Genomic DNA, 24,148 nt, shown 5'->3' with positions numbered 1-24,148 from the left:
ACACTTTGTTTTCTTATGCTGGTTGCTATAGTTTTTCATTTATCACTATCCCAAGTGTCATCTAGAATTCTTGTTGAATTATTTATCAGCATTTTTACTGCTCACCTTTGACAGACAGAGAAAATAAGATGTAAGGAGAAACTTAAATGAGACCAAACGAAAGTAATGAAAGAAGCTAATTAAAATTAGAGAGATGCATGCAGCTCTCCACATTCCCCTGTTTCTGGTGAGAATGACTGGGAGCCATAATACCCTTGTTAAGGACCAGGAGGTTTTCCTAAAATAGCATGCCTTTCAGGCAGTAAGTCTGACCTGAACATGGCAAAAAGCAACAACAGTCACGGGTGATCAAAGACCTCGACGGTCACACACTATCTATCAAAGAAATGGTTTTCTTCTGCTACAGTAGGTTCTCCTGGTTCTAAATCCACAAACCAACAGACCATCCTCGGTACACTACAACACAGCTTTCTGGGAAATTTTCACAACTTTTACAGTAAACCTCACATTTCCTACTTTGTACCTTAACAGTGTTGCACTATTCATGGGAGTCCAGTCCAGCAATTGTATCTGTGGCTGGTGTAACATCTCAGTTATAGACTGTAAGTCTGGCATGCAACAGGAAGAAGTGTCTTGACAGACTAGGGTAATGTCAGCTGAGGTCACTCCAAATCAGTGCCAAGGGATCACCACACCTGTCTTGGAGTGGGGCAGTATTTGAATATCCTCAGCAATCTCAGAACGTGATTCTAGAAGGAAACAGTCTGCAAGAGCTACTGCAGAGGGGCTGCTCCACACTAAACTGGTCATATGGACAGTATGATTAAACTAAACCAAGATAAAGCACTTTCTTTGTGATCAGAAGATTGATGTCCATCTGAGGAACTGGCATGGATTAGCTTCCAGGCATTAAATTTAAAACTCAAGTTATTCTGCAGTCACTGCTCCACACAGACAAGCCATTACACAGATGAACTGCATTTCACAGATTATGATTTTTGCTAATAACATCAGCGACTTTTAGTTTTCTATGGAGACATTTCTGTGAGCCTCAGTTCATTAAGAACTCCCTTTACATGAGGGAAGGTTGCCAGCTGCCCCTACCCCATCTTAAGTCATTCCAAATGTTTCTATCAATTTGATTTCAGGTTGTGCCTCATAACTTGCATTTGATTGTCATCATGGGAAAACACAGACTCACACTTAACTCCTTTTTGCAGTCCTAGGAAAAATATTGACTCACCTATTACATGGTCTCTGGCTGACTGGAGAGACCTGGGTGAGAAGAGCTTCAGGCCATACATTGTATAAACAGGAGGATTTGTGTCTTTAGATCCAGCATCTAGCAGCAAAATAAGGCCACACAATATACAAAAATATACAGGTCTGCTGTAGATTATGATTTTATTGTGTCCCTGGAAGAAAAAGCAAAAAGTTACACTTTTATAATCATTCTTGTACTGCGTGCACTGCATTAACTTGGAGAGATGGTGACGGGTCAAACAAAATATTTTAATGACTTATAATAATAATTAGTAATAGAAATGTGACAAGGTATTTCATCTTCTCCAGAGGAGACTTTCAAAATACACAAGGAGCAGTTAATACTGACTCCAGCAACCATTTATGCTTTTGAAAACCTACCCTTCTGGACCTTTCAAAACCAACTAATTCCAGGAGTCGTCATTTTCTGTGGAGAAAGGAACCTCAATCTGTCTGCATCTTTCTTCTCAGTAGAAAAAGAATTTCTCTCTGTATTTCATTTATTTCAATGAACATCTGCTTCAGGTGGCTTGACTTTTTTTTTTTACTTTATGAAATTTAAAATTAATTTAATTTTTAATTGACTCCTGGGAATAAAAACTATAATAGAGCATATCCCTGGTACAGTGTGAGGCATTGAGATGGATTTTTCTTCATGAATTTAATTTTTTTGTTTCTTTGAACCACTTGACAGCAAATCAGCATGTCTTCTGAAAGGGGTGACACTCATCAGCAGTTTCTGGTCTGCTTCTCATGAAGCACTTTGAAATTACGATCCAAAGGAAGCAGGATGTGGAAGGAATTTCATCTGATGTCTTTCATACAAATCTCTCACACAATTGATTTCCACTAATCCTACAAAACACTTTTGTGGGGCTGCAGGCCAGGGAACATAACAGACACCTAAGAAGAACCTTAATAGCTCTCCTGGTAGCAAGCTTAAGGGTAACTAAGACATTTTAAACACTGATGAGTCAAAAGTTTCCTAGAGTGTGAAAAGCCAGAATCAAAGTGACAAGAATCCAAGTTTGCCTCACTTAAAGCTGCCTTGCAGCTGTTCTTATTTGAAAAACATAATTTAAGTGAGTATAATAAAAGATCATGTCTTTTTTTGAGTCTACTTACTGACTTGAAACCGTGGCTGAGTTTGTTTGGCTGCCAGCCAAGCTTGCATGTTAGATTGCTATTAACTGATCTGCACTCTCTTTTGGGATCAATCAGTTAACAAGGTGGCAGATTACAGGGAACTGGTGGGCTTACATCGTGCCTCACATCCATGAAATATGAATCAAGTCAGGGACATAAATCCTGGCTCTTTAATCAATTTCAGTTTTACAACTGCTGTTTTGTTTTTGTTTTTTTTAATAGGACACAAGTCCACAAAACAATCCGTGGAGAATTATAAAGACACAACTTTAAAAAAGAAAAATTATTTAAGCTATTACTTTCTGGCCTTTTTTAAACTTCAGTTTATTTATGTAAATGTGAGCTGTACCTTAGGAAAAGAGACCAATAAATATGCACCTAAACAATTGCTTAATGTTTTATATGCTGACATTCAGTCAAGGCTGTTTTATGGTGATTACATCCTGTTACATTCTTGTCTTACCTCTTGACCTATGGAAGCCAGTTTTATCCTTGCAAGGTGATTATTTGAAGGCAGCTGGGTAAGAGAGAGTTGACCACTACAAGGCCAGAGGTTTAACTCCACACACCTTGCAGTTCCATGCAGAACACTGACACACTCAATTAGGATTACAGTGCATATTTAACTCTAACTTCTAAATTATTTTATGGTGCACTAGGTGAAGAGCTGGCTGAAGGGCAGGCAGAGCTCAAAGAGCTGCACTAAAAGGGGCCCCATCGGCCTGGACTCATCAGCAGTGAAGTTCCTCGGGGCTGAGTTCTTGCACCATTTAGCAAGTTTGCCAAAGATACCAACCCCAGAGGTGCTGCTGACTCTGTTGAGGGTCAGGCAGCTTTGCAGAGGGAACCAGACAGACTGGAACATTGGGCAGTGATTAACGAGATGCAGTGCTAGATCCTGCTCCTAGGATGAAGTAATGCTGGGCACAAGTGTAAATTGTGAGATGATGGCTGGAAAGCAGCCCTGCAGAAAGGGGCCTGGGGGTGCTGCTCACCAGCAGGTACAGTGTGAGCCCACTGTGAGTGCCACCAGCCAAGAGGGAAAACTGCACCTGGAGTGCATCAAACACAGCCACATGAGCTGCTCAAGAGGTGATTATCCTGCTGTGCTCAGCACTGTGTAGCCTCACCTTGAGTGCTGTGTGTTTTGGGCCTCGCTATTTAAAAAGGATGTGAAGGTCCCTGAAAGGCATCCAGAGGAGAGCAACAAAGCTGGTGAAATGGATGGAAGGAACGCCCTATAAGGAGCAGTTAAGGACTTCAGGCTTGTGTAGTTTGGAAAGGACAAGGCTGAGGAGCAGCTTCATTGCTCCCTACAGGTCCCTGAGGAAGTGGAGCAGGTGGTGCTGGTCTCCTGTCCCATCCAGTGACAGGATATGTGGGAATGGCTCTAAGCAGGAGTATTTCTTTTGAAAAGGTGGTCAAACACAGGAACAGGCTTCCTAGAGGGGTGGTCAATGCTCCAAGCCTGTCAGTGTTTAGAGGAAGCATTTGGACAATGCTCTTCACAACTTGTTCTGACTTTTGGCCAGCCCTGAAGTGGTCAGGCAGTGCCACTGGATGATCATTCTAGGTCACTTCTTAGAATAGAACAGACTAATTCAATCACTCTTACCATGCTAACTACAGTAATGCCACTTAAGATTAAAAAAGCAGAATCCAGAGGTTTTCTGAAAGCTGCAAAATGTGAACAAATACTACCTTCCCTGTTTTTCAGGTGGTGGTGGTGGGTAATGAGACAGAATCTTGAAATCTTTCTAGAATCTTATCAACAGAAGCAAAGCAATGCAGCAGCAATGCACTCAGAAGGGCAGTATCTGCACAGCTCCTGCTCAAGCTGAATGAGCTTCCTAGAGCACAGCAAATACTCCAGTCCCCACATCTGGGGAACATGCAACACAACTCAAGAAAGAGGAACTGCTGCAAGTATTAATGTGGTATTTCACTGTCATTTATATGCTTCATGGGAGGGGCATTTTTTGGGACAGGACTGGTTTGAGGGCAACAGTGGGCACCTTCTGGGAAAGAGAGGATCACTTCCCAAAAGTCACAGCCAGGGAATAGACATGCAACTTAATTTTTTAAGGTTTTAGAAAGAAACAAACAGAAAAATAGGAGCAAAGCCCTCCTGTACCTGCCATGGACAGACAAAGCTAGGCAGCCCCTCACCAAAGTGGGCGTGTGGCAGCACAACTTGTTTAACGAGCTATTTTAGATATTAAGGTTCAATTTGTTTTACTAGGCAAGCTCACCAGATTTTGACACGCAAAACTTATTTAATCTTTGTGAAATGACTCCACTCTGCATTCTTGTTTAGAAAAATTTAAATAATAAAGCAGAATTCCTTTTATATTTTACATCTCATATGTTAAACAGTCATTTCTTTTTCTTTCACTGATAAAAATGTCAGTGAAAGCTTTTCCCTTCCCACAGTCTGCTAAAAAAAGTCACTTTTTTCATGTCCATGTTTCTCATTAATATGTTTGAGATACACATTCACATCTTACCAACACAGCAGTGATGCATCTCACATTTCTAAAACAACATTAAGACTTTCAACAAAGAATAATTTCACAAACACTTCCATTTACCACAACAGTAGTTTTGACTGCAAAGCATTTTGATAGGAAAATTTTAGAAAGATCTATAGGGCTTTTTTTTGTTTGTGAGTGCACACATGTAAAAGGAGAAAGACAGAAGGCTTTTTTATATAAAGAAATGTGCATGTGCTCAGTTCTACAGAAAAGCTTACAGGGACAAATTAGAAATACTTTATAAGTGCCTTATGGGATTTAAGAAACTGCCTGTGGTAGCTACACAACTGAGTTAGCTATCTGCTTTGGGATATAACAGGACTGAGACAATGAATTTATGCAAGAGATTCCCTAAATCTTGTTAAGAGCATGACTGCAATCTTTCAAGCTTCAATGCCTTTGTAAGCCCAAGCTGGATCCTGAGCTACACAGGTGTCTCATGAGGTGCTTAGAGGCAAGCTCTCCTGATGCTTCTACAGAGCCATTTACTAAATGTAAAACCTTGCCTGAGGTTTTTCTAAAATCTTTGAGTGCACATGACAAGGATCTCTTGGATCTCTCAATTTTAGTACCCTGCAGTTGCCAGCAGGTTGCTTGTATCAGGTCACTAACAGCAAAATATAACACACTTTGGAATGGACTTGATTTTCTTCTCTCCACCACTCCAGTGAGGAGGCTGCTCCCAAATTTCACCATCCCAGAACCACGTACCCCTGTATAAACAGCAGCTAAAGGCCACCAGCTCCCAGTGGACCAGAACTGGAAAGGCTAAAGCTCCATCTGACAGGAAAATTAGACTCACATCTTGTAGCAGGCACCAGTACTAAACCAGCAGCAACAATAAATGCCAGCTCTTTCTTCAACAGCAGTGAGTGAATACACCGACACTCAGGAGGAGTTTGGAACAAAAGCTTATGGAATCTCCAGGCACTGTGTTTTCTGAACTCACTGGATGCTATTTTAAAGCAGTCTTTCAAAATGCTACAGGCTAGAGATGACAAAATCACATTAAACAGAAACAACCTCTGCACATGATACAGGGAAGAAGTCTGGAACCTCCTTGGCAGCCGTGGATAACATAAGGCATTAGTGGCTACTCACAATCCATGAACAGAACTTAATTCTCTGTGCAGACCTGAGGCTCATAATGGTTTGCTTCACACTCAAAAAAAATCTCACCTGCATTTTCATTCATGGGTGTGTTACTGATCATTCTTCAATTGCTCTGCTGTTCTGCATCCTTACATTAACATCAAGAGACATTATTGTCTTCAAATTTAATGCAGTCACATGAATTACAAAACAGTACATGCTATTTCTTCTTGCCTACTCATTCTCCTGTTTCTGAGGTGCTCAGTAGCTCAAACAAGCCTTTACAAATACCTGTTGTGTTAAAAAGTTACAATGTAGAAATCGCTAATCTTCTATTTTAGCATAACATCTCCATCTTCAAAACCCTTAGTGGAAAAGCTTTCTAAATTTTATTTCTATTGGAGTTTGTATAGTGCACCAAAATGTTTGCAAGAGAGTATCCCAAATAAAGTTTTAGGAAAGAAAAGGAAGATGGGAATACACCTATTGTTACTTTGTTCCAGTGCTGCATGACTTACACAATACAATACAGCAAATAACTCGCAATAGTACTGTAAGAACCTGAAATTCAGACCTGGATTCTGCACCAAAAAAAAAGTTCTGTTTAAATACTACCTTGTGTTTAATACTATAAAACATATGGGCTGGATAGGTTCATAATGAAGTTTTGATTAAACTGTTTGCCACTCACTTTAAACAAATCAGACATTACTAATGTCTGATTAAGTGCAAACTACTTGATTCCAGCTTACATTATTATATCTAGAAAGATGCCAGTTGAACTGACAAATTATATTATTTTACTCACAAAATTCCCCAACTTTTCACTGATATTGGACTATTTCTCTAATGTATTGAAAATACTACCCTACAACGGGTAAGTTGCTGTTTATTACCTTTCTCTACCTTTTATGCAGACAGGTATTTCCTATGAATGCATTATAATCAAAACCACCATGACTTCACCCCTTAATAATTGACATGGAAAAGAAACTGAAAATGTTCTGAAATTCAGCTAGTGAAGTGGGCAGTATACATATATAAATAACATTAATTTCAAGTTCAGCCTGTACTTCTAGCCTCTAAACTGACAAAAATAATTGCTCCCTGCCAAAGGGAACTGATCCAGCAGGCCTGAAGTTTTCAACATGCCATTTTTGAAACTTGAGGGAAGAGAGGACATCCTCAAAAATATTCAAAGAGCTAAATAAGAAACATAAGCAACTAGCACCCAGTGTAAAAGAAAGGAAAAGGCATTATGGCCACTGAAATGTCTTCCAAGATACACAAATCAAAAATGCTGAGACTTTATGATAGGTGGAGTGGTAAGGTTGAAGTTGTAGGGTGATGCCTCTAGAACAGTCCTATAACAAGGACAGACTTATGTAAAGAAATGGTTCTCTGCAAGATGGTTGGCACCATCAGAGTTCAATTTCTTAGACATATCCAATAAAAAAACCTATAGCAATCAGCAAGGATCCTTACATCTTGTATTCACCCAAAGATTTGGTGATTTCTTCAGGGCACAAGCAGAGAAACTGTGACCATATTGTAACAAAGGGAAAACATCTGTGCCATTTCATGAGCTAATAATACTTTTAATAAATAATTTTTCAGTAGCAGATTTAAAAAAATAAAAAGATCAATCCCCAGTCTCAAAAAAACCCCCCAAAAAACTAACTGAGCAATGACTGAGCTGCTAGTCTGCAACTTCTGCTCTTTTCTAAAGAAAGCAAAGAAAAGGTTTGTGTAATGTCACAGGATCAAACATCAACAAGATAGTCCAGATTAATTCCCTACTGCACATATTAACTTAAAGAAAAAGCACTTTTCTAATAGCAGTGATGAATTCAAATAGTTTAAAAATAATTAAACCTAGTACAAAGTCTTGAAATCACAGATGTATTTTTCTTTTTCATAAATCAGCTAGAACAGCAAACAGCTAATACCTGGGTTTCACTGAACAGCCAGCTGTTTCACAGTACACAAGACACAACAGAGAAAGACTTGTTTTACTGACTGAGACTTACATGTATGGGCGAAGCAGGATCAGGCTGAACACTCTAAAAACAAAACAGAAAAAAAAGATGTTTTCTTACAGGATTTTTTCTTTGTAGAAGATAGAAGAGAATTCAGCAATTGGCTATGAACTTGAGTCCTACCTTGAGGAGAGAATACTGGCAGCTGGCCATTACGAGACAGAACAACAGAACCCAAATGTCTTTACAGAAGCCTTGGTTCAGGGTCAGGAACCCAAGAAGTGAAACAAGAACTACTAGAAGGACAGCAAACACATTTTCCTTTATATCTTCTGTCCTATGTGAATAAAAGTGTCAGAAAAGTAAAAACATTTATAGTTTCATTAGAGCAAGGCAGGTGCATTTGTAGCTGGTATGAGCTGTGAGTGCTGCAGCCATCAGAATTCACTGGATCCCATAACTACATTTCTGTATCCAAAAGTATTTCATCCCCATGCCAAAAACCTTACCCAAAATGATAGCTAAAACATTACAGGAAAAAAAGCCATGTGCACTGAAGTCTAACATCCCTTCCCAGCTCATTTTCCAATAAGAATTCCACAGTGGAGATTACTTGAGTGTAGAAAAGTGTATGCTTATAAAAGCAAAAACAAACAAAACAAAAAAACCCCAACACATGAACAACTACAAATAAAATCAAATACCCAAACACTTTTAAATGAGGAAATAAGGCATTCCATTAATGAAAAATATACACCTGACAGCAAAGAACTGGATGAAAGACCAAATTTGTCATCTGATGTTTTATTTGTTTTATCTATTCTGTTAGAACGTACAAACTGAGATAAAAAAAGATGTCAATATTCAGCCTGTAACAAAAGAGCTCATCAGCAGAAAAGATTTCCATGCAATTGAAACATAGAGATAAGACACCACAGATAAGTAAATATCTGCCCTGGACTTAAAGCTCCCTGACATGTAGCCCGATTTCTGCATCAGGTAAAACCATCATCTGAAATTTCTGCTGCAGAGCCCATGGTAACCCATATGGCACAGCACCACCAACAGAAGCAGAGACAAATAAACTTGAATTGGAACAGATGCAGCAGCTCAAAAAAATCTTCACCTGAATACCATTCTATAAATCATTTTCTTTTTTTAAGCATTGGAGTATTTGGTTTACAATACCCTGGGACCCTTCCACTACTGATTTTCTCATCAGAAATCATTGATCTGTAACATCTGTGAGTCAGATTACAGACTGGTCTACAAGCCTGGCACTCACATGAATCAAAGTCTCCACCTGAAGACAAAGGGTAGCGAGAACCACTGAAACCAACCCTGAACTTCCACTTAAAGCAAAAACACATCTATCTACTCAGCCTGAATTCTTTCTCTAGCAATCAGCACTGCTTTCTGGACATGAGGAGCCACCCACCTTAACACTACCCAGAGCAGCTTTAAAAAAACAAGCTTACCTGTCCAACAATGCCAACAAGGTAAGACGGTCATACCAGACTTTAATCCACTTGCCAGGGAATATAACAAATCTGTAAAACTGTCTGTTCAGCTTCCTTTGTGCTGAAGAACATGAAGAATCCTCAGGGTCCTGGCTGGGCTGCTATAAAAACAAACAAGAAATACACAAAACTCTCTCACACAGCTGCCAGCAAAACAGGAGTCCAAAAGGCCAAACTTACATGAAGTATCAGATTTATTTTTTTTTTTAATTAAAAGGGGTAGTGGGACCATATTAGCATATTTATTTTCTTAATTTTAAATTAGATACAAAAATATCACACCAGCTTAATTGTTGCAGATGAACAAAAGCTATATTAATTATGGAGCTCAGTAGTGACAATATGCTTTAAAAAGTAATACTAAATATTCATTTTAAAATATTCATTTTTCAGTACAGATCCTGTACATGTCTAAAGTTTCTTTTAGAAGATTTTCCCATGTATCAGGCTAATTACAGCACAACACAAAAACATGACAGGACAAATCCTTCTTTGTAAATAAAAAAAATAAATCAGTTGGCCTTAAAGTCTAGAGGTATGACTTATCAACTTTTCTTCCAGAACACAGCTTTGTTTATCTTTCCAGAGATGCTTTGAATACCACATCAGGTGTGCCTCCTCAAGAACAGCAAGAGGAGGAAAAAAAATTGCAAACAACCACAAAGAGCATAAACAGCACTAATTTAAGAGTCTCTAATCATACCATCATAATCATAAATCCACCCTTTTGAATATTGCTTTTGCCAGATTCTAAGGCTTTTTCCAACTCTTCTCTACAACTCCCCTCCAACTATCTGCAGACCATCAGCCAAGCCTACAAAGCTAGACAACAGATGAAAAAATCTCTGCAAACAGTGATTTTTTTCCAAAGTACATCATTGCTGATATTATGGAGGGGGAATAACCAATCATTTTTCTTCCAAGAAGAAGAATTTGAGATTTCAAATTACTGTCAAGTCCAGTGGTTTTCAACCTCCTCCTTTTACCCACCCCTCCTTAAAGATAATTAATCAACAAATATACTTATTATGGAACTCTAGGCAATGTCTCCATTAGAGTTATCTATGTTAGATTAACATTCCTAGTCAGGGCAGGGGGTTTCTGTGTGGAGCAATTGATTTTAGAATCATAACTGTTAGCAAAGCAAAGTTTTTTAAACAACCTGTCCACCCGCACAAAGGAATGGTCACTTTTTTTTTCTCAGAATATTGGAATAATTTCTAATCTTCCCTTTCCAGGAGAAGGAATTTTACACAGAGTTTGCACAGGACAATGTATTACTGTACATCAGCTGGGAAACAACTTAGACATCCTCATTCTGCTGGCAAACATAAGGTGAAACAGGCTAGCATAAGCTCTGGAGAAAGAAAATTCAAGTTTAGGCATTTTATCTCATGCCTCCAATAGACTAAAAGTGTACGGCTATTCAGGGCCAGGGAGCACAATTGCTAGTGCAGGACAATCCCTCATGCTTCTGAGCACTGAGATGTGCAAGGAGTTGCTGGGTTATTCGGCATTCCTTCCATTATTAACAATTCTGGGCAACTTAAAAGCCAAGAGACCAATTGCAATCCTTTAACTACGCTGACTTTAAAATCTGAAAGTAGTTTATGTAGTACAAATTTTAATATTTTTATTACTACTTTAAAAAGTAACTTAATCATGGGGTCAGGGCATTTTTAAAGAAAAAAACCATGTTTTAAAATATTACAGTTGCTAATACTGGCACAGTTTTGTTTCTCTTGGGTCCTATTACCCACCAGAAAGTAAAGCAAAACTCAGACCGCTGCAGTCATTAAACTTCACACATCTAATGCAGATTGCTCACCATAACTAGATAAAAAAATCAAAACAGTGGCAGAGAGTTCATTAAAAACACCCGAGGATCTGGTCATTGAGTCTCCAGCACAGCCTAATGTGCCTTTAGCTGAGTGCATAACCGAACATTTTGGCTCCTGAGGAACTATAACCTTTGGATGAAATCCTCTGTGTAAGTCTTGTAGTGCTTAGGTGGGAGTCAGATTTTTGAGCTGGATTTGGGAAACTCTCTGACTAGCTCTGAGCAAGTCACTCAAGTCTAACTGTTTCTCCTATCAAAAAAGGGCTTATAAAAATCACTTCATGAATTTATATGGTGTCAGCGACAGCCTGAAGCCCTAGCTTTGTTGAAATCAATGACAATGCTTTTCTTGACTTATGTAGGCTCAGGATTTCATGTTTAAGAAAAAAAATTCAGAAACCAAGACATTCTGAAATTACTGCCTGGCCTGGCTACAAATTTGCTAATGTGACCTTGAGGAGCAGTCTCCCTAAAAGAGAAAGAAGAAACGACAATTGTTCTCTAATTTACAGGCAGTTTACAAGACTATAAATATCTGGAAAACATCACAGCCTTTAGATGGAAGACACTGTCCAAATATGAAAGACAATTTATTTGGGACAATTTACTGATTTTTAGTTTAAAATACTTCCTTTATACAAGTTGCTTCTAGCTTAACGTTCCACTGTGAACTCTGAGATGAAAGGCTATTAACTGTCATTTTACTGTTATTCATAAATACCAAACTAGAATTTGCCATGGCAGAGAGAAAGTCAAAGGTATTATAAAAGGAATTGTAAAAACAGATTATAGCCTTAAGTCACAGACCCCAAACACTGCAAAGTTCATGTCCACATAAGATCATGCAAACTGAAGTCTGAGGGCCTTTTTCTTTTACTAGCTGCATTGAGGAGGTGGCTTCAACATTCGTCAGCAAATATTCAGGGGTCTGGTTGCCCAATTCAGAAAAGTGAAACCAGACATGAGGTTTTATGACAGCAATGAATCTGGAATAAACACTTCATACTATTAAAATCTGGTGGGGTGTCTAAAATCCTAACAGCTGTGTCCTCTTCCAAATGAAATATGGTTGAAGACAGAAGATGAACTTTTTCAGTGATGGAGTCTTTAAATAGTCCCCTAGGACACTACTCAGTGTCAGTATAAAACAGCTGAGTTGCATCCATCAACATAAAACACATCTTCTCCCACATGAGCAATACCAGGAAAAGCAGTATAGCAAAACCAACAAAATTGTTTCAGGAACAAGCCTGCAGCATTTGTTTATTGAGCAGTTCATCAAGATGCTAGAAACTCAGATCTAGCAGTGTACCCGTGGGTTTTCTGAAAGGGTCCTTCTGGCCACCATCAGCAGGAGCTGCTGCTGAAGGGCACTGGCTGCTTGATCCCCAGAAGATGGTTCTTGGCTCTCTGAAGTGGTAGTACTGGAGGAGCTGAACTGTATTTCACTGTGCACAGAGGACAAGAAAGAAAGAGATTGTTTTAAGCAGCAATATTTTCTTAACAATCCTGAAATATTACAGGAGAAAGCCTGTGACCATTCCTGGTTGGCTCACAGGACTTGGGAACCTTCCATTTTCATATCTGGAATCTAGCACAGATCCACAAAGCAGTCAACACCCAAATTCAGATACACTTGATCTACTTTCATATCTGAAATCTAGTACAGATCCACAAAGCAGTCAACACCCAAATTCAGATACATTTGATTTACTACATCCACCACAGAGAAACAGATACTTCTGCATCACAGCTTTTCTCATTTTAAGATGAACACCCTCAAGGAATCACACTTCAGAAGTGCCTTTTTCTGTCCATTGACAATTTAAGTTTAGAGATGCACATCTACGGAGCAAAACTGCAAAGCAGATACTGCAGAGATCCCAGAATAGCTTCCAATGAGCTCACTTAGGTACCAAGCTAGTCTGGTTTCACCTGCACTGAATTCAGTGAGTACTGATTTTCCCTGCTGAGAATTCAGGCTACAAGAACTTCCTTCTGCCCTACCAGGATAATAATACATGAGCTAATTCACATAAGGCTAATTCAGATATTCCCCCACGTACTGAGCGTAAACTCACCCTGGGAGGGCCCTGAGCAAGATACTATTTATTGTTTTTCGTCACATTTACTGTTTTGTGTTGTAGTACAGCACCTAAACACTTGTGAAAATCTGCACTTAGAGCAGCAGTTGGCTTGCAGAAATCGTGTTACCATGACATGACTGATTGGGTTACAGAGACAGCTTTATTGAAGTGAAATAATTGTTACTTGGGGAAGAGATCTATTTCGAATACTTCTTTCTAGTTCTCTTCCAAATGGGATTTATACATCAAGTGCTCTGCTACAAGCTCATTGCCCCACTGCCCCTGGGTACCTGCCTTGTGCTCTTACTACTTTTGTATCTACAGGAGGTGAAAGCACCTAAGTGCTCATGCAAGGCAGTCAATATCTGTTCTTATTTTGTATAAAGACAAACAGGAAGAAACTAGAGCAATCTGCCTGCAGTCAGCCATGAAGCCTATGGCAGTGCAAAGATTAAAACCCTCCTATTGCATACGCTACATCTGCCCCAAAGGCACTTCATTAATTTTAGTTAACTCAACTTTCCTTGCCTTTGGCTGCCAGTTCCCAAAGGCTCCTACGTAACCCTTGTTAAAGCATTAAAATTGTGGTTGTCCTGCACATGACTGGCTGTTAACTTCAGAAGCAGTGGTTAGCATTGTTCTGGAACACAGCTCAGTGTCTGGATTACTTAAAAGAAGGGCTGAAGTGTCACACCAACAGGTTGAAATGCACACACTCTCTCCTCCCCTCCAGGATTTGATAGCTCTGCCTGGACCAACAGGAACACAATCAGCCTTGGGATGTCAGCAGCGGAGCCATCCTACCTCTGGCTTCTGAGCCAGGTAGTTTATGTTTTCAAAGCCTTGATTGCTATCAGGCTTGAATTCCAGACCTAATATTCACCATCTGCCACTCCAGCAGAACTCTCAGCTAAGCAGAAACGAGAGCAACCCATGCTCCTGACCCTCATGGCTTCCTCTGCACACCACACTCCTCCTGCTACAGACAGCAGCGTGATCCACTCCACAGACTCAGGAAAGCTGTCATGTTCCCTTTGGACAGTACTAGCAAATGAGAACATGGTCCACCACAACCCACTTGATGTCCCAGCCACAAGGCAGCCCTCTGTAAGAATCATCTCCTTTGTCAGCAGTTATTAACAAAACAGTACAGAAGGGATGGCGCTTATCCAAGATCCTGGATCACAACCAGAAGATTTAAGCAGGAGGAAAATGGAGGAAGCCTTGAGGAATGTCTCCCAGGAGTAAGATTCCCACAGATATGAACTACAGAGCAACCTTGCCCAGTCAGAAGGAAGGCAAGGGATTGTTTGTTTGTTTCCTCAGGATGAGCTGTCCCATTCCTTATAATTATGGGTGCTACGCTGAGTCTCCCTGTTCACAGCAAGAAGGAGGCAAATTTAGCCCAGGCTATGCAGGAACACTAGCCTGGGAATTCCTGCCCAAAAGGTGACTCAACAAAAGAGCAGGGGAATAAAAGTGGTTGCTCGTGCCTTCCTAAATGAAGAGTCAATCTTCACTAAACTGCTGCATCTTTAGCTGTCTTTCTACAAAAGTCAAAAGTATGTTGAGATTGGACCACATCTTTAATCTCACCAAAAATGTACATGGCAGGAGAACAGATGGATGGAACAGAATACTAGAGGTGTCTATCAGTTCTCAGAAATCAAAAATCTTTTATTAATAAGCCTTCTTCCAAGAATAAACCTAGAAGATCAAATCATCTCCCACCAGACTTGAAGTTAACCAAAAAGCCAAGAGTGCCTATAGTCTGTTTTGCGTTTGCATCAAAAATCCATAGCTCCATCTCTCAGCAAGTAGCAGAGGAGACCACAAGCAGCCAGGACACTGACTGTGGGGAGGAGTCAGAAACTTTATAAGCCTGAAAAAGCAATTAGGGCAGAGAAGTTGGGAAGGCAGAGCTAGTAAAGCAACAATTCCAAAATCAGAATCTGTCATCTGGCAGTCATCAGCCTCATTTCTCTGTACCTTCTTATTCTCTCCTCATCTTCCATTTCCTTCAGCTCCTGACTGCTGCTTTTGTCTTCCTTATCCCTATTTTCCACAAAACCTCCTTCTGACATACACTTCCTACCCCCAAAGATGAATTGCTTGCACAGCTACTTAGAAACTGTACATCTCATCTGATGACATTGCTATCACACTGACAGCAAACACCAGTGAGAAATGCAATGATGGTGTTTGTGTTTTTGTAAGCCTATAAACTAGATTCTGTAAATTTATTACCATATATAAATAGGAGCAAACACTCTCTAATCATAAAATCATTATAATGGAGCTGATCACAGCATAACACAGAATCTTGCTAAATAGAAAATCTGTTCATTTGCAGAATCAAATTAATATTATCAAGATCTATCACAGTAAACTGCACTGCTAATGTAAGCAAAGGTATAATTGAACTAAATTTTGAGTAATAAATTATTAACTAAAAATATCTTTGATAAACATATAACCTACGCAGATCAAATTCAAAAGCAACATAGCACCCTCTACAGATAACTGGGTATAAAACCAGGAATTTTTTCTCTGGTTCATAATCCCATTTTGTAAGAACACTCAGCAAGCATAAGGTAGTGGAGTAATCATATAACACAACATATAGAATGTTTCAGTATAACCACACAGTGCTGGAAAAAATTTTCCTTCTCCCTCTCTGTTTACCCTGTTGCCTTATACCATCAACAACTTGGCTGGAGCCATGAAAACATAATCCAGCCTAAGTCATCCCCTTGGTCAGGATTAGCTTGCCTTGGGTCTGACTTCCCCCTTGAGTTCATTATACAAGCACACCACAAAGAATTCCCTGTTAACAAAGCTGTTTTGCAGGTCTTGGTTAAATTTAATTTTAACCTGAATATTGGAGAAAGGACAGGTCTGCACATGCTAAAAACCAGAGAGATCACACTGCACTGCGGAAGACAGCTGTCTGGGTCACTACAGAGTTTACAGTGTGTAATAAATAACATAGGATATCAAATAATACAGCTGAAAGCTGCGTGTAATACTCCCTAAAATACTGCCCTTAGGTGATGGTAAGCAACTATGGCTGAGAAGAGCCAGAAGGCAGCTCAGAGTTGGAAATGTCTCCTCCTGCACATCCAACAAGCAAGTGCTTCTGGAGTTTTGGTCTGAGGTACGCCCAAAAGCGCTGAACTGAGACCTGAGTGATGTGGTTGTACAAAACCCAGCCAGTGTTGACAACACAGCAGGAACTCAACACACCCATACCCTTGTGCTCTTTCAAAACAGTCAGTTTGTGGCTCAAATGCAGCTGTCTGAACTGATGTTGCTCATTAGGTCTCCACTAGAGAGCTGCCAGCACCAATCTGACCAGAGTACTGCACCGTTCAAGACTGACACTAAAAGCCACTAAAGTTGTGGGTGTTGCTTCTTTTAAGAAAATGATAGCTTACAGTTCCCAAATAACAAGACTCACAGTAAAAAGCAACTCAGAGCATGTAAGAAGACTGAAATATGCCAGTGATAGCTGCATTAGCAGTGGATAATTATGTAACAAATCCAATCACAGGAAAAAGAAAAAGACATAGCAGTTTCATAAAGTGTAAAATTAATTTAGAATGTGCATATTAACTTTCTTCAGTACTTACATCTAATGACAGCTCGAGCTAAAGATTAAATTTCTCTTAAATGTTGTTAATATTTTGCTAGTTGCACATTTAAATACAAATGTGTATTTAAACACATTGTATTACAGGATTTGGGGATAATTTTTGGCATTTGTTTTAACTAGCAAAATAACACCCCTAATGACAATAAGGCAGACCACCTGAGTTTACAGAATATAAACGCTGGATGTAGTGATATACTGACATAATAGGCAGGAAGATATCAGATCACTGTTGCAGTGTTGCAATAGACTGCAAAACAAGTAGTGGTACATATTAAGTCAGCTATTGCAGATGGTCAGAAAGACCTTGGAAAGCACATTCCCAAAAGCACTGTGGTCAATATGAAGGCAGGAAGTGATGAATGCCTTCTAACTCAAATGTTAAGAATGGGGTCCATTCAGTACACTCTTACTTTCCAGTATTCTGATACTTTCATGTTGCTAATAAGCATGTAAACTGATAATTTGCAAGCCTATTACATTTCAAAGCAAAGATAAATATACTGAAAACTTTAAAAACAAACAGTACGTGTTAGCTAATAAACTAGAGGATGCATTTTGAGAAGATGCAGCCCTATTGGAATTAATGCATTAATAGCTTCCACAGTTGTCTTATCTCCAATACTTTAAAACATTCCTTTTTGCTCTCATTATGGGAGAGCAGGGTATGGGAGAGAAACCAGTCCCAACACATAAAGCACTCCATAAACTCCTAGCAGTGAGCAGGATTTTGCTGCCATCATGTGGCAGCATGGTCCCCTCTCACCTCTGATTCTCATTCTGTTGAAAACACTCACGTCCCTGCCCAGGGTTCAGTGAAAGCAGGGCTCAAAACCCCTACACGAATAAAGGAAAGGATTTTAATTGGCCAAGCTTAACGCAAGGGTTTCCTCCTGCCCCTAGCAAGCCATCAGGAAAATTCTACTGAGTTTGTAAAGAGTACTTTTCAGAAAAATCCATGGCTTCTTTCAACACAAACATTACCATTTTCAGTGCACACCCCCTGCTCATTTCTGTGTTCAAGCAGCTCCATGCCCAGGGGAGCAGCTCATCTGAAATCATTGAATCCCAAAGAGGACTCTGTAATATTTGTCACATCCACTTCAAAACATTCTGAGCTGCAGAACTGCACAACCTGACAAGCAGCATTAAGAAATCTTTAAGATTCAGCAGCTTATTACAGGAGCAGTGGGGGATTGTTTTATTTGGGTCACCTTGCTGAGAAACAAAAAGATGCTTTAGTGACATGCTTTTTGGTCATGTTCTGAAACATTTTGAAACACAAAAAAAAAAATCTACTCTCTCCTATGAGAAATAATCTGAAAGGTTCAGGGAATTTTCCAGCAGTGAACATACTAAGTATTAGTGGATTTATGAAGGAGACATGGAGTACCACTAAGGCATTCAGACAGACTTTCATATAGTATAACACACTCAAACAGCTTATTCTGGGGTGAGAATGTAAATCAAATAAGTTAGCTCACTGATCTGACATTCTCTCTTTTGCCCAAGGCCAGAAACACCAGCACTCTGCAGCTGTACTGACAGGTACCTTAAATTATTTTTTTAGTACTTGTTAGCCATTAGTTTGCTGCAAATACTTTTTTAAAACTATTGGCCCCAATGATACAAAAAAGAAATTGTTCTCTAAACAAGCAAAAAAATCTAAGCAATTGTTTTACGTGGAAGTGTCTATCTGTACTGCAAAATATTTTAGCTATAATATTGCTTTTTAGAAGCCTGGTTTCAGTGTTAGAGCCTCATCTGAAAAAGGTGAGGAGTTCAGAGGATCAACTGCTCAGACAGAACATGTCTGGAAAGTGCAATATGAATGCATGATTGTACTGGTATGGTTGAGCCACGTGTAGTAATAAAACCATAAAACCCACATGAATATAATTTTATCCTACAAAATGTGGTATTTTAATAATTTTACAGGTAAATTAAAAGATACATGACCAAGAAAGCAGGATAAGGCTCAAACTGAAATAATTTTTTTAAAGATAGAGAGCAAGTTGGATTTTACACATAATTTATTCCAAATGAAAGCTCAAGTGTCACACAGCGAGGACAATCTCCACCTAAGATAAAGGTGCTTTTTGCTAAGAGCTGGGTAATCCTTCTTTCTGTTTGTACTGGTTTTGGTTGGAGTAGAGTAACTTTTCCATAGTAGCTGGTATGGAGCTATGTTTTGGATTTGTGTTGGAAATGGTGTTGATAACACAGGTATGTTTTAGCTATTTCTAAGCAGCCCTTGCACAGAGCCCCAAAGGCTTTTTCTGCTCCTCACAGCACCCCATCAGTGGGGAGGCTGGGGGTACAGAAGCAGCTGAGAGGAGACAAATCCAGGACAGCTGACCCTGACTGACCAGGGAGACATTCCCTACAACATGGCACTCAGCATATGAATCTAGGTGAAGCAGGAGGGTGTTTGGAGTGATGGCTGTGTCTCCCCATGCCACCAAGACTCAGGGCAAACAGGTGTTCTGTTCAGCCATCTCCAGGAAAGTCAGGCTCCACCACATGTCTTGGGTGACTCACTTCAGAATAGATTCAAATTGTCTTTTTTTACTAATTTCTAACATATTCTATGAGCTGGGAATAGAGTTTATACTTTTGTCAAAGCCTGTCACAAAGCAATTTATGGCTGGAGGTAAACTTGGCAGAGTAATGGGAGCATCAAATTTAGATGCAATTAGCTCAGCAGGGAACCCATTCCACTGGGACTGCTGGCAAGAGGTGTTGCTGGCAAGCCAACAAACAAAACTGGGGTCAGGGTAATTACACTGACAATAACTGGGGACTTGATTAGTCCTGCCAATGTTTAAATAATTTACCAAACTCAGTGACAAGAATCACCCGCCAAAGTGGGGATTATGATGGAAAAGGAATTACCCACTTTTGGTGATAATTACAACATAAAAACTTCCTCAAGATTTAACTTGGCTAGGTCTTCAAATATTTTAAAAGCTGCACTGCTAGACAAGTGAGAGACAATTTGGCAAGAACCAAGTACAAAAACAATCTGAAAAAATTCTAATTCTCAGTAACCTCTAACAGAATTAAGGGATAATTTTGGGAATTATTAGTAAGACAGTATTTATACTACATTTAGGAAGCTCTGTAAATTTCCCAGGACAAGGACTGTGGGTACAGGTAATATAAAGAACAACTACTATAGTTGAAAAAGCCAACAATTAAGCCAAAAAACCAAAAACACACAAAGACAAAAAGTAGAAACTGATGGAATATATATTAATATTGACAAACTGGAGAATACTACAAAGACCATCTCACAACACTGCAGAACCAGAAAAGCATGACAAGACAAAGTCTATTCCCTTTAACAGTACTGCCAGCAATGTCAAGGAGTGTCTGAAGGAAGAAATAACAGACTCTTTCAGATTTGGACATCTGCTTTCTCTGGCACATTGCAATCCACTGTTGTCCATCCAGCCCTTCCTAAGCAAATGAATAGCAGGAAGCACACAAAAACAAAGAAAAATAAAACCATAACAGCTCCTCACCTCTGTGACAGTGACATTGTTAAGATTTTGAATTATTTGTGAGAAATTAATTTCAGATGCTATGACAAGAAGATAAAATGTTTATGGGCCGTAGGATACTACTTTAATTGCAGTTCCTAATAATCTGATGTGAAATGCTTAAGCCTACAAATGGAGAAGACAATACTAGGACTCAATAGAAATAGAAAGTTAGACTTTGAATTGAAGATCATAAAGCATTAATTAGTTTGCCTCAAGGCTTTCTCTAAGAGCTTTTTTTGAGAAATATTTAAACATCATCTTCAGTTTTGCATAAAACTGTTAAAAGACAATTACCTATGGCCAATTCATAAGGCCATTACTTTACTCTTGACAAACCAGCCACAGTTCATACCCTCTCCAGTCAAAATTCCTTCCCCTTTCACAACTCCAGCATCCCAGAAGCATCACAGCTCCTGGACACCAGCAACAGGTCTGCTGCCTCTCCCAACAACACCCACAAAGCAAGAGGCCTCTTGTCATCTTCTGTCCTGAGTCAATTCTCCTGAGTCAATTCTCCTCAAAGAGGCACATCAGGGCACAGCCCGTTCAAATCCACATGGTTACTCCACTTGCTCAACTCAGTTTGACATTTTCTGCTTAGGAGCAGCTTAATCTTAACAGCATAAAGCAAGCATGATTGGTGCTAAGTGTTTCAAGAGCTCATACACATCCTCTGCAAACCTTTGTATTGCTCTCTGTGCTTATTCTAAATTCTGAAATCTGGGCTCCACGAGACCAAAAACCCACCCTCTCCTATGAAAGGAGGATGTCACCTCTTTTGGCTAGGCATTAATTTTCTGCTATATCTCTTGACTCATGAAATCTAACTTGGATGTCTCATTACTGAATTCAGACAACAGGCCTAAAGCCATTGGTTGTTTCTGCACCATTTCAATTGCTCATGAAGCTGTACTGTAAACATCATGGTCTTCTCCTTAGTTAACTTTTTCATGGGCTGGTAGGTGCTTTCCGTGTCGCTTTTCTAATGTCCTTCCATAACAGCAGCATCTCCTGTTGGTATGGATTACTCTCATGATGAAATCTCTACCAGAGAAGGCCCACCCTCAAAGGAATAGTTTTTGTCAAGGACCCTCTCCAGACAGACACACAGAAGAGATTAAGTGAGGCACTCATTGATTATACCTCATGCTTTATTTTATCCTATTTGCCTTTTTCTTCACTAACAACCCTTCCTTCACTGATCATTTGGTTTATCTTTAGCAAAAAAGAAAGGAACCTGACACAACTGAGGAGCAAGCCTGCAGGTAGGGACAGGGGAAAGATGCACCATTCCTGTACTGTCCTCAAAGCAGGTTTGCTCCTCCACTTTCTATTCTGTAACTGGTCCATATTGTCTAAATACAGAACTACTTGATGGTGAACACCTGAAGAAAAAACAAAAACTTCTTCCTTCCTGTGCTACCCTTCAAGCTACTCACAGATGGTAGAAACTGCCCACTGAACAAACAGTTCTCACTAATCTCTCTGGCCTAGACATTACAAACTGTCCCTGCAAAACCAGCTCAAGCATACTTCAAGCTTCCTTGTCCCTTTTCCTCATTTTTCTTATTAACTTCCACTTTGAAATTTCCTTCATGCTGCTCTCTTCTTGAAAAAGCTCATGTTCTGGCTTCCCATTGACTCCCACAAAGAAAGGCCTGGGAACCCACTCCTCTTTGCTGATCTGTTCCACTCCCTGGTCTGAATTTTCACTTTACTCTGAGACTTCCAGCAAAGGTGCTTATCTTAAGAAATGACATGCATGTAAATGCCTGTAAAGAATATCTGAACTTGCTTTTGTTAATATGGCTGAATGGACCCCTTAAAAATAAACCTCATCCCTTAAGGTCTGCAAACCAAGACAGAGGTGTCACATAAGCATCTAGCAAAGGCAGATTCTGCCTTCTTACATGAGAAGGAAGATGGCCCTTCCTTGGATTAAAAAAAAGTCAGGGGACAGAAAACTATTTCTGAATTTAGGACAGATTCAAATTCACAGTTAGAGGAAGGGGGAGCAGAAGAGTGTTCTGTGCAAGGTGAAACAAAGAGAGTTGCAAGAAATAAATAGAACCCAATAAAATGTTTGATTTTTAGGTCAAAACTGAATTCCACCAGGATGGGGGCAGGGGGCTATTTTGCTAAAGACAGACAGAACATTTCTACTATTCAATTTTTTCTTATTTTTTTTTACTCTTTGCCCACTGACAGATAAAAGCATTATTTTCATATCTCTCATACTAGCATTCTACCTAAAATGCTAATGCTGTTTTTAACACAGTCCCAAGTTTTTCAAAAGCCTACGCTGAAAGCCAAACACTTGAAGAACAATATTTGCTATTAAAAAAAAACCAAAAAAAACCATTCTCACTCCCTCACCCAGTTTCTCCAAATGCTGTAAAACAGTATGAAAACCAAAATTATTTCATTAAAATACTCATGAATAGCTACAATTCTTTTTACAGATATGCAAACAACAGATCATATGAAAAAGTGTGGAAACCATAGTAATAAATACAGGATTTATATGGATCACTCCAAAAAGAACTTTTGAAAACAGAAAATTGTTTGGATCAATTCCTCATGGGAGCAGCAAATTATCATTAGAGATTTAATGCAAGGAGAAAGGCTCTGCTGCTAGAATCCACAGGTCACTGACTGATACAGACACAGCACTAAAAATTTGTAAAGAATGCAACAGGTATGGGAAGCAAACAAGACAAGGTTAATAGAACAGCCCCATTTATTTTGTTTACAATTTCATTTATAATAGCTACATTTGACTTTGGCTATTCCCAGAAAATAAAGCCAAGTGCACAGTTCTGATTTTCATTTTCACTTTTTCTTTCCTATATTCTTATAAAGCTGTCAGTGTTTTAGCAGAAAGCAAAAAATTTTCCTGCTTTGACTTCTCTAGAAAAGGTTAGCACATTTATTCACCACTACTCCCCTTCATATGCATCTTTCACAGCTATGGTTTAATAGTTTCCTGCAATGAAAACTTTCAATGTTTCTAAAAATAAGGGCTTACTTACCGAGCATTTGACATACAATCACAATTTGATAGCTGATGTCTAAAATTTCCTTCCTTCTGACAGCCAGCTTTTAAATAGCAGGATCTGATTTCCCCTTTAGAAAATACAAAGGGAAAAAATGTCAGTTCAGTGATGCAATCATTTGTGTACACAAAAAATTTATAAAATTCACATTCTACATCAGGCATATTTATAAAAATATATTTTTCAGTCTGTGCATTAGGCTCATTTTAGATTTCAGAAAGCAAATTAACATTTGAACAACTGAAAACCTGCGAAAAATCGAAACACAGAAGTCACAGTGAAAATTTAAAAGGCATGTAAATTAAATGCCAAGCACATCATCGATTAATGTAAGTTCACCATAAAACGTGAAATCAGATTTCCCTCTTTCCATTCACAAAGGTGAGGTAAGGAGGTGCAAAGCAGCAAAAAGTTCTGCTAGAAGTGCAGCC

General features: G+C 39.2%; 1 protein-coding gene across 1 annotated transcript in view; it reads right to left on the bottom strand.

Annotated features, from left to right (window-relative positions):
• Positions 1-24,148, bottom strand: part of PCNX2 (pecanex 2) — a gene marked incomplete at its 3' end in the record, with an annotated part of 150,843 nt that overhangs the window by 103,210 nt on the left and 23,485 nt on the right. Inside the window, 6 exon segments of the mRNA XM_084203543.1 lie at positions 1,244-1,415; positions 8,066-8,098; positions 8,198-8,351; positions 9,493-9,635; positions 12,687-12,822; positions 23,694-23,787. Coding sequence (XP_084059669.1) covers positions 1,244-1,415; positions 8,066-8,098; positions 8,198-8,351; positions 9,493-9,635; positions 12,687-12,822; positions 23,694-23,787 — 732 coding nt within the window.

Source organism: Fringilla coelebs (assembly GCF_963513975.1).
Source record: "Fringilla coelebs genome assembly, chromosome: 3".
Taxonomy (NCBI): domain Eukaryota; kingdom Metazoa; phylum Chordata; class Aves; order Passeriformes; family Fringillidae; genus Fringilla; species Fringilla coelebs.
This window is presented reverse-complemented; position numbering and strand designations above follow the sequence as displayed.